Raw genomic sequence first — 12354 nt, 5'->3', positions numbered from 1 at the left:
TAGCAAAATCACAAAAGTACTGGACTCAGAGGAAAATCAAATCAAAAAGTCCCTAATCACATGTCAAAATCAAATGAAAACACATCAATAAGCAATCTCTTCACATTTTATCTTAAAGTTCTAATTGTACGTTTTTTTTATCACACAAAATTTGATTTCCATACATAATCTATACCTAATCTGACAGTTTTGCGCAAGCCTGAAGCGGGAAAAATCCGGTAACTCATACTTTTTTATTTTCGAACTATTTAAGCGGTTATTATTTTGGCAGATTAAACACTTTTATTAATATCTTTTTCTGCACACCATTAATTTAGCGGAATTGATTTTCAAATTGGCGATTTTGTTCTATCCGCGAAAATAAGCGGAAATTTGCGCCCCGCGAAAAAAACCCCAGCTATAACAGATAGGCAATGGACTTTTTTCGAAAAGCAAGTCATCAACAATTTCGAAGATAAACGATCATGCACATTTGGAACTTGGAATGAAAAAAACAGTTAATTACACCACCTTTTTAAAATCAAAATCCTAACCTCCTATATATAACAATGTAAAAGATATATTATATATAGGCCTATTTCGTTTATTTTGTTGTATTTAATTTCTTCATTTTCTATTTCGTTTCGTTTCGTTTCTTCATTTTTTTATTTCGTTTCTTTTTGTTATATTTCGTTGCGTTTCGTTGTATTTAGTTTCGTTTCGTTATATTTCGTTTCGTTTCGTTTCGATTCCGTTTCTCACTTTATAAATACCCTACTTTGAACATGTATTTTCTTAATGAATCTTAAATGTATTTGTTTTTAATTGAATTTCACAAATTGGATGTATTTAACGCATGATAAAGACCTTATGTTTTTGCAATTCATAACCGTTACGGTAATATCAAAGTAATATTGCATACCGAAAATGAAATAAATAGAGGCAACAGTAGCATATAGCTGTTTAAAAGTCATACATCGATTCAGAGGTTACAAAACCGGGGGAAACACATAAACTTAAAATAATTGGTTGAATTCAATCTTATATTTTTATATTTTTTTCTATAAAAATCTGAAAGATGTGGTTGTTTTATCAAAGACTTTAAATACTTAATGATTAATACGTCTTGTTTTATAGCTCGTGATTTATCAAATCTAATTTTGTTAGCATAATGAATCATATTCAAATTAGTTCTGATTGCATCCAAAGGTATAAATACAGACCCAAGCCGTCTTATGATTGCATCCAACGGTATAAATACAGACCAAAGCCGTCTTCTGATCACAGCACGTTAACATAAGCCACCATGCAAATGATAACTTTACTCCTGGTCTCCCTTGTTGGAGCTGTGTATTGCTCCGTTATATTGGATCATGGTTATGGTTATAAAGGAGCAGGAAATGGAGGTGGTGCTAACGGAGGAGCAGGAAATGGGGGCGGTGCTAACGGAGGAGCAGGAAATGGTGGTGGTGCTAACGGAGGAGCAGGAAATGGTGGTGGTGCTAACGGAGGAGCAGGAAATGGTGGCGGTGCTAACGGAGGAGCAGGAAATGGGGGCGGTGATGCATCTGATGCAGAAGGTCAGTTAGCAATACTATAGTTGTTTTTTGTATTATAAATATTTAATTTTTTTTTGTTACATTAGTACTTCTAACCTTTATGTTAATTAGAAAAAAACCGGCAAACTGTAATGAATATAGCTTTTATTCCGTTTAGCAATTTAAATGATTATTATTATAAATCATCAATTAACGTAGATGTTGTATGTATATGATGCCGTAAAAACGTATATGTCATACTCCATCGAGTATCTAAAGAAAGAATTTCATGATTTTAAATACCAGCATTGCTGACATCACATATTAGAAATAAAAAAAGTCCAAAAACCTTCATTTGTATTAAACTTGCAGTGTCTTAATCCAAAAATACATGTACTTGCCTACTTGATATATATGTAATCGGTACTGAATTGACAATGGAGTTTTTTCACATGCTGATGTCGGTCTGTTGATAATACACCAATAAACTTTGAAATGTTATTCTATAAATTAATCATTGTTCATTACAGCTGGGGAGTTTTGGTGTACCTGTCGTCCAGGAAAATGCTTAGAAGGCGAACTTGTTCTAAGCAAAGAATGCCGACTTGGACCATTGTTTCCATGGAAGTCAGATTCATGTTGCAAGTGGCTTCCATGTGCAGTTACTAGCGTTAGTTACGCTGAAGGATCAAATGGAAATAATGGTGGTGGAAATGGAAATGGCGGTGAAAATGGAAATGGCGGTGGAAATGGAAATGGCAATGGAAATGGAAATGGCGGTGGAAATGGAAATGGCAATGGAAATGGAAATGGCAATGGAAATGGAAATGGCGGTGGAAATGGAAATGGAAATGGCGGTGGAAATGGAAATGACAATGGAAATGGAAATGGCGGTGGAAATGGCAATGGAAATGGCGGTGGAAATGGCGGTGGAAATGGCGGTGGAAATGGAAATGGTGGCGGATATGGTTATGTAACACCAAAAGTAGGATATGGTGGTGCAGGTGGAAATGGCGGTGGAAATGGAAATGGCGGTGGAAATGGAAATGGAAATGGTGGTGGAAATGGAAATAGCGGTGGAAATGGAAATGGAAATGGTGGTGGAAATGGAAATGGCGGTGGAAATGGAAATGGCGGTGGAAATGGAAATGGCGGTGGAAATGGCGGTGGAAATGGAAATGGCGGTGGAAATGGAAATGGCGATGGAAATGGAAATGGAAATGGTGGTGGAAATGGAAATGGAAATGGCGGTGGAAATGGAAATGGCAATGGATATGGAAACGGTGGCGGATATGGTTATGTAGCACCAACAATAGGATATGGCGGTAGAAATGGAAATGGCGGTGGAAATGGAAATGGCGGTGGAAACGGAAATGGCGGTGGAAATGGAAATGGCGGTGGAAATGGAAATGGCGGTGGAAATGGAAATGGCGGTGGAAATGGAAATGGCGGTGGAAATGGAAATGGAAATGGAAATGGCGGTGGAAATGGAAATGGCGGTGGAAATGGAAATGGTGGTGGAAATGGAAATGGAAATGGAAATGGTGGATATGGAAGTATAAGCCAATATGGTTATGTAGCATCAAAAGTAGGATATGGCGGTGCAGGTGGAAATAATGGTGGTGGAGCAGGAAATGGCGGTGGTAATGGGAATGGCGGTGGAAATGGAAATGGTGGCGGAAATGGAAATGGAGGTGGGAACGGACATAGAGGATCAACAGTACCACATGGAAAATGAAGCTGGTATTGATTTTTAGGGAAAAGTGATACATACTAATAGTATGTTTTAGATGATAGTTTTGACGATTTGTTGATGGTCAAACTCTAATAAAAGTATATTCCTTCATTATTTTCTCAATTTGTTTTTGTACTAAGCTAGCCATGAGATTTAAGTTGGCTGTATGTTTTGACTCTTGAACTAAACAATTATTTGAATACGTTACCATTGTCCTACTGATGAATATCAGTCCTAATGAATATTACTTTTACTGTTCTGACTAGTTGTGGTTTTATCCATCCGAGACGGCTATCACTCTTCGTGGGATTTTTTAACCTCTTGTTTGCGTTGTGGACAAAATAAAAAAAATAGAGAGAAACCAAAGAGACGGAAAAAGTCAGTATTACAACTCTGTATATGAGAGAATGCCTTTAAGGATGTAAACCTCTGAGAAACCAAAAATGTCTAGAATTTAACTTTTTTTTAAATTAACCTGATTTTTGGGATGCTATAACTGGAAAAAATAATTGGTGAAAAAAAAATCATATGGTGGTGCACTTCTTTTTTTACTACGACCTTTTGAAAATACCCAGTTTTGATGTTTTTCTCTTTTTTAATGAAACTTTACCTATTTTGGGGTTATTGTCGTAAACAAAATCAAAGTTCCGCAATATTGAGTGTCAAATTTACCATGCTGCTAATTTTGTAAATTTGTAATTTTTCGCAGATTTTAGATTTTAGAACAGAATACATATGATTTAAGCTATTTTGTAATAAAATCTTGAAAAATACATATCTAAGAAATGTGAAAAGAAAAGAATGTTATGGGATGTACATGAGTCTTGAAAAATCATTTGTTGTATCCCTTACCCATTTTCTAAAAAAATTGACTAAAAAGACCAATTTGTTTGGGAACTGGATTACTAAAACACTTTTCATTGTGAATACATTTTTTTTCACAGAGTTGTGTTTGCTTATGATATTTTTAAAATGCATTGATATTTTCCAATGTATCACATTTTTGGGAAATAAATCTAGAACAAGATTTCAACGAGACTGAAACGTCTTAAGATACTTCTTAAAATGATGATTTGTTTGAGTAAAAGACTAAAGAAGATAGAGAAAAACTAAACAAATTGAAGAATCATGCAAACAAGATTAGGAAAATAGAGTTTTTTGTCAGGAATTATTTTCTCGACATGAATGTTTGACATTCACAAGCGCAAGGTGAGCGACAAAGGCTCTTTGCAGCCTATAGTTGTTACATGAGTTAAAGAGCATCTTCTTTCTGCATTTTCGTGTTTCTTCGTTCTTTTAGTGATTACGACGATAATTTTTCTAGTAGTTTTGCTATTTTTTATATCAGGACAAAGACATCCCTAGATTTTGAGGGCTTACATGTATAACACTTATAAGTTTGAATACGAGACACGCGTATCATTCCTTTCAGTTTTGCCTTACAAAATTAAAGCCATTTAAAACAGAAGACAACTGGAACATATTTCAATTGATAGGTCTATATGAATCTATTTCAGAAACAAATAACAATATTCCAAACACTACTTATCAAACACTACTAATCAAACAGTGGAATTGATAAGAATATATCTACGATCAAATGTATACCGAGTTGTGTTCTATTAACTACCAGCATAAATCGACTAACAGGGTTGTATCATTGGCACTCATATCACATCTTCTTATATCAGATTAAAATACATTAAGACTAAAAGACATTCAGACTAAAAAAAACAGACTTCAGATTTCAGACTCACAGACATACAGACTTATAGATACAGACATACACACTTATAGACTGACAGTCTTCCGGACTTAAAGACTTTAAGACATACAGACGTATATGCTTTAAGACCTTTATACTGTGGATTCATTTATTTTCGTGGGTACCAATTTTCGTGGATTAAGAAAAACTTGCATATTCGTGGATATTAAATTTCGTGGTTTTGCTGAAGTCTGCATACAAACCTATAGAAAAAATATCATTCGTTGAATACTTAATTTCGTGGTTTGACTGTGCCCACGAAATCCATGAAAATTGGTATCCAACGAATAATAATGAATCCACAGTACTTTAAAATCAACAGACGAAGAGAAACATTAACTTTGGTGTGTAACTGGACATTTGTAATTTGGATTCCTATTGTTTATTTTTTTTTTAAAAGATGAATCAATCAGTTTATTTTGTCTGATCATACTTTCAATAATTTATAGTTTCGGACCTTTTGTTTCTGTCTTTTTCGTGATGGAGAGTTTGCGAATAAAGAAGAAAGTCCTTGAGTGCATACGCATCAATCATTTTTGGCAACATTAAAGCAACATCAAAACCACATAAAGAGGATACACAATAGTCTACAAAGTATATCATTGAAAACAAAGACTAAAAAAATCGAATAAAAAAACAACAAAAACTTGTGCACATAATAGATTCTATATATGGTATCATGAAATACGTTTACAAGCTTCAGCAAGTACATATCGCTAAAAGGCTGGTTGATACCTTTCGACATCACAAAATGAGTAGGTCAGGAAAGGGCTGATATTTTGCTTCAAATTCAGGTTCATCTAATGATTTGTTTTTACACTTTTTAAAAAACACTTAAATGTCTTCTTTCAAAGAATGGCTAAAATTTATATCTTAATTATTTTTTGACCATAAAGGAGTCTTACTGGGCCTACTCCTTTATAAGCTATTTCTCTAATGCATATTCTATCCAAACAACAAAGAGTTTATATGATGGCTACTGATATACAAAAGATGCCAATACCACTGTATATTCAAACTCATTAATGAAAACCAAATTGACATTGTCATTGCAAAACAGAAGTAATATTGGCGAAAATACACGCAATACAAAACATATATAATGAAACAATCTTAAAGACTTTTGAACACAGAAATGTTGTTAAAACATCGAAATTATAACACATTACCGTCACGTGTTAAACACGAATTTTGCCTTTCCAAAAAAGGACAAGATGAACGATGTGTCTATAAACAGATGTTTCAACTAATCCCTTTTAGATTTGCTATAACTAAAGTATATAATTTATAGTCATATAAAGTGAATTCTTATTACAGGTCGTTCAAACGGTGAAAATAATACTCGTTTCATAGATCAGTAGATTTTTATTTGCACAATTGTGGTAAACTGTTAAACAAAACAAGCGCGGCTATAATATTTGTATTATACTGTATATCAACCATAATGTGGAATAAAGTTAAATGATTGATGTAGTAATTATTAGCATCAGAGGTGTTCAAGGAAAGACTTTCAAGTTCAACAAATTTGTAGATATAATAACAAGGCAATCTTGAAATTCCGCATCCTGATCAAATCGAATTTCACGTTGAACAAGTTCTGTGAAATATCCCGGTTTACTTCTTGTTATAATGTTCATTCAATCTGAATAAGCATAACACTTCCAATACAAAATGGGGAACCTTTTCGTAAGGCACACCAAGGTCCTAGTTTAGAAGATCGTTTACAAGCATGTTCATCCCAACAAATATACTTGTTTCTGTCTGTCCCAAGTCACCAGGTTGTCGTTGGTTCATATGTGTTTTTTTCCCGTTATTTTGTGTTATAAATTATGCATCGTTCTTTGATACTTAGTCTTTTCTTAATTGAGTCTTCATGCCAAAAAACAAATGACTCTGTCGTCTTTGGATTACATCATGCTAGACTTAATCAATGTCAATGTCAATCGTGGTTGTCTTTGCAAATATATACACTATTTCTATGATGCATTATGTACTTTTAGCATCAGGAAAAGCAAATACGTAGTAATCTGTAAAATTTGAAGTGTCAAAAAATGGAACTTTTTCTCTTAGATTTATAAGATAAGATAAATTAGATATATTTATTTAGAACAACACTATGCCACTGTGCATTTGATCTCTATTTGACTATTAAATGAAACGTAATCGTGCTTTTTTGTAAACGAAGGACACAAGATTCCAGAGGGAGAGCTAAATTCATAGATAGAAAATAAACTGACAACGACTTAGCTTAAAATGAAAAAAAGACAAACAGACAAATAATAGTACAGAAGACACAACATAGAAAATTCAAGACTAAGTTAAACACACACCACCAAAAACGTAGGATGATAGCAGGTGCTCCGGAAGGGTAAGCAGATCCGGCTCCATATGTTGCACCGTCGTATTGCTTATGTTCTTACAAATTCGATAATAGTCTCATTTTGGTAGGTCACATTCGTGAAGAGGAAATATTGATTACGATACACCTTATACATATTAGTTTATCTACGACTAGTTAAGAAAACATTGGTGCATATGTCATGTCTGTCATGTCACCCAACTACCATTATGAACAATAAAAGTAAAGGAAGTGCATATTTATCACCAAATCATGTTTGCCTTCACGGTTGCTTTTTTTCATTTTCTAATTTATTTTGCTAGTTTTAGTAAATTGGCGTACCAAAAAAATCCGATTTCTAAATAAAACCTGTTTGAAATGTTAGGTTACATCGGAAAGATGAAGGTTAAAAAGTTGTGTACTAACTTTGATGAAACATAAATCATTCTATTAACAGGAACCAAACAACGACTGCACATTTACCTTTTTAAGACGATCTACACATTCTGTGGATGAGAACAAGAAAACTTCGAACTACGTGCAGAATAAAAGTAGCTGTAGTTGTTAATGTTTGTGTCATTTTGGTCCTTTGTGGATAGTTTTCGCATTGGCAATCATACCGCATCTTCATTTTTATATTACTTATTCATCTGAATAAGATAAAATGTGTTTATAAGGCGTAAACAGTAAATTACGTTGTTTGTTCTGTGCATGGATAATAACATTGTAGACAGACTGTGTTTGTTTTTTAAGTTTTGATTTTTTGGAATTTTTGTTGGGGGGAAAGGGGGGGGGGGCGATAATGATGGTTGACAAAACACTAATACATTTTTTCAAACACAACAAAATGTAAAAACACAAAAACACTGAACTCGGAGGAAAATTCAAAAAGGACCAAAATCAAAGTCAAAAATGATTATTGCTTTAAATAAACAATATCAAATCAGGTTGATATTTTGTCGACTCTTCATCAGCTCTCCAAGTCTTAAAAAATGAAATTTATTTAAGGTAAACAGATATTTGTTGTAGGATATGATATCTATCATATTTTTATACAAGTCAAAATAGGTAGCAACATAATATTTGAGTGGATCCCAAACCACGTCAGAATTTTTTGATGAAATTTGTGTACCCACGAGCCACCTTAAGTTGAATTATTTCTTCAAGTTATCCTTCGAGCAAGATTAAATATTAAAGAAAAACTCACCCGAATATAAAATATTTTTCTTTTGTAATATCTTTAGAATGATGATAAGTAAGTCACAAGGCAATGTTGACCACGGTATGCTCTCATTTAATTTTAACAAGTATCAACATTCAATTTAAACATTCTGATCTATTTAAGATTAATATACTAGATAAGTTAACAATCCATTAAGGGAAAATATATCATCAATTTAAGATTCTCTACAATGGACAATTACGATCATTTTTCGTAAGAAATGAAAACAACAAACACAACACACTACGCTCAGATATTCTACAATAGAAAAACAGGCTTTTTATATGATAGTGCCACTGACATTTATCTTAATTATCAAACGTTTTAGGTTAAAAGGTTAAGGGAAAAGTAAGAACAAAGGAAACTACAATATGTATAAACTCTCATACACTGACAACTATAGTCTTATTCATATTGATAGAAAATAAGAAAAATAAACAAACACAATCATTACGCTCATACCTGATTAAAATAGAAACAAGAGTTAAATTCATTTCTTTGGTAATAAAATGATAAAATCAAAAGTTTAAACTGGAGGATGTAAGTAAGACAAACACATATAGATTATTGTATAATTATAACTATGCACATCCCAGCACTTCTGTTTTGCAGACAATCTCTGTACTTACAATAAATTCAAACAATTTGTTCATACTTTTCTTTGTTTGCTATATTTATATATTTTATATACACGATTACTGGTGTAAATAAGGGTAATTTCTCATTCAATGGCAGAAGTGGTTTTTTTTCTCGTCAGGGAATGAGGAATCACCAAATACCGCTATGTCTTTGGAAATGTATTTGGAAAAAAGTTGACAAAACTTGCCGTTATGGAATCAACTCTTTATTTGCTACATTAATCTAGACGTTTTCTAAATACACATGATTTTATAAGTATATCACAGACTACACAAAGGTGGAAAACCAGATAAAATTTCTAAACAATGTTAGTATACCTATCAATTAATAAAGTATATTCATTAGGGACTATCATTTGCTTTTTTAACTGTTCCCATTTCCATGACCTCTTTATTTTTACGAGTCAGGGTTCTTTCAGATACTTGTCTTAAGCAAAAAGAACAAAAAAGCCTCATCATTTGATTCCAATTATCTAACCTTTGCTAGCTAATTAGACATATACCTTCAATTTGACAAAATGTTCCCGTTTCCTTGTGAATTTTTTTTTATACGAGTAGGGATTCTTTCAGACACTTGTCCATAACAAAAATAACAAAGAAGTTGGATCATTTGATTTCAAATTCAGATATATGTTAGTATGCTCTTCAACTTTGTATTTATTTGACTTTTTAACTATTTTGATCTGAGCGTCACTGATGAGTCTTATGTAGACGAAACACGCGTCTGGCGTTTACAAATATAATCCTGGTACTTTTGATAACTATTTACACCACTGGGTCGATGTCACTACTGGTGGACGTTTCGTCCCCGAGGGTATCACAAGCCCAGTAGTCAGCACTTCGGTGTTGACATGAATATCAATTATATGGTCATTTTTATAAATTTTCGGTTTACAAAACTTTGTATTTTTCGAAAAACTAAGGATTTTCTTACCCCAGGAGTAGATTACCTTAGCCGTATTTGGCACAACTTTTTGGAATTTAGGATCCTCAACGCTCTTCAAATTTTAAATTATAATCCTGGTATTTTTGATAACTATTAGTTGTAACCCATACATTTGATGTGTTTGAGCTTATGATTTAGCAATTTGAAAAAAGATTTTCCTAAGAGTTGTGTATGCGTGTTATTTTGCTTAGAAATAGCTGGCGAGCGTTCAGTCCATAACTAATCAGTTACAGTGGTATACCAGTACAACAAAAGAACAAACTACACAAGTTAGTTGAAAAAGGTTTATCTTATCAGATGGATACTCTTCAAAATACTTCTGACAAAAGTACACAGTTTACGTAATCGGGTACTAAATAAGCCTGTTTATTAGAATTAAGAATGAAAAAATGGAATCTGTAAAAGAGACAACAACCTCATTAGTGAGCACCTTGATACCTGCTTCTGCTGACCACTGAATTACAGGCTCCTGAATTATTGTTCGTTTGACGTCTGACAAAATTAGCAGGAGTATTCTTATTTATCAATTATTACGGAGTGGTGTTAGCTCAAAGTTTGTAACTATGGTTAGATCAGTATATCTGATATACTTAATACTGTTTGCAGACGATACTACTGATACACTATTTATTTACTGTGATAAATGGAATATAGAAGTTAATTTTGCTATGCTAATAAATAAAGGCAACAGTAGTATACCGCTGTTCAAAACTCATAAAGCATGGACAAAAAACAAAATCGGGATAACAAACTAAAACCGAGGGAAATGCATTCTACTAGTTTTCATGCTGTTAATACACTGTAATGGAAATATTTTACAAACACAAAAGCGATTAGCCTTCTAGGCTCACGATTTTAGACAGCCCTAAATATTTCTACGAATTGTTTATGTTTGCAAAAGAAAAAGAAATGTGATTTTTTCGATAGTATGATTTCGTCTATGATACATTATGCTTCGACAATTTGCACGGAGTTGTATTTTTTTTAAGGTTTAATAGACTATATTTCTATTTTTCACAAAGCTTTGCAGAATTACTATAAAGTAAATAAAAATAGATAAGGCGATATACAAATATACCAAAACAAAACCCAGATAATTTACTTGCTGTTATATGAAAAGTGTTGAAGGTGAATTCCATTTTACTTTAGTGTTTCCTGTGTATAGATATGTACGTTTGCAGGTTTTTTTTTAACAAACTAATATTGTTCGTGGCAAAATTTGACAAAACTTATGTATTTGTATCAACCATAATCTAGATCTTTAGTTGGAAAATTAAGTAATTATTTGAAATCTGCCTGGCGGATAAGATCACATCTAATAAGTTGATCATTTGTCTATCGCAATATCGTATTGTAGTGTTCTCTGTGTCACAATGTAAAAAATGTTTGTGTTGCTATAGCATGTAACTACTGCCTGGCAAATATAATATTCATTCATTCATTTAATAATTTTATTATTGAAAAAATTTCTATTTTTATTAATATTAGAAGGTAATTAAGGTGGTGCCTAACACCACAGGGAGATAAATCTGTAAAATCAACTGAACGTTTTAATTACATTGCGTTGTTAAGAGAGTATTAAGCTTTTCAATGATCAAAATTGGTGTTTGTCAAACTGCTATATAACCAGTGTATTTTTTCTGTTATAATCATGATAATGTTTGGTTCAAATTTTTAGAAATTTTATATTTTTGTCAAAGGGTCAAAGTAAATACTTTCTTAAAATTTTATGATAATTAAACAAGCCCAATTGATTTTAGTGAAAGTGTAAGGTACCACCTTTAAACGGTCGGCAGATGTTATAGTTATCTCCCTGAATTGTAAAACATCAACTGAATGATAGACTTTCCTATAAACCTTGATTTTATTTGACTTTTGACCAGCAGAGAAAATACAGGTCGTACATCATTTTTTTAAATAATTTACTTAATTTAGTATAGCTTTGAAGGTACATTTATGTAACTATCCTATAACTATATCACATTTCACCAAGGTGAAAGCAGTCGATCTTCTCATGGACAAATTGTTTTGCTTGCACTTGTGCGGTACGATGAAAAATATGACAGTGATCGGTCATATATAGTTTCTGTAGTTGGTAATGGATCTATTTCCTTAAACACAGAAAACTAGACTACAAACACGTGTTTATTTAATATTAAATTAATCTTACATAAGTGGTTCTAAATTATAAAA

General features: G+C 32.6%; 1 protein-coding gene across 1 annotated transcript; it reads left to right on the top strand.

The window, feature by feature from the left end:
• Positions 1-673: 673 nt before the first annotated feature.
• LOC134719376 (uncharacterized) lies at positions 674-3363 on the top strand. The gene is made up of 2 exons (XM_063582383.1): positions 674-1559; positions 2048-3363. The coding sequence occupies exons 1-2, from the start codon at positions 1286-1288 to the stop codon at positions 3253-3255; spliced, it is 1482 nt and encodes a 493-aa protein (XP_063438453.1). The 5' UTR covers positions 674-1285; the 3' UTR covers positions 3256-3363.
• The last annotated feature ends 8991 nt before the right edge of the window (positions 3364-12354 follow it).

Source organism: Mytilus trossulus, chromosome 5 (assembly GCF_036588685.1).
Source record: "Mytilus trossulus isolate FHL-02 chromosome 5, PNRI_Mtr1.1.1.hap1, whole genome shotgun sequence".
Taxonomy (NCBI): Eukaryota; Metazoa; Mollusca; class Bivalvia; order Mytilida; family Mytilidae; genus Mytilus; species Mytilus trossulus.
The sequence above is the reverse complement of the archived record's forward strand: the minus strand, read 5'-3'. Positions and strand labels throughout refer to the sequence as shown.

Bases quoted from the DNA above. Each gene is read 5' to 3' on its own strand.
- LOC134719376 (XM_063582383.1), top strand. From the start codon at position 1,286: ATGCAAATGATAACTTTACTCCTGGTCTCCCTTGTTGGAGCTGTGTAT. The intron at 1,560-2,047 runs GTCAGTTAGCAA...TGTTCATTACAG, and splicing joins TGATGCATCTGATGCAGAAG to CTGGGGAGTTTTGGTGTACC.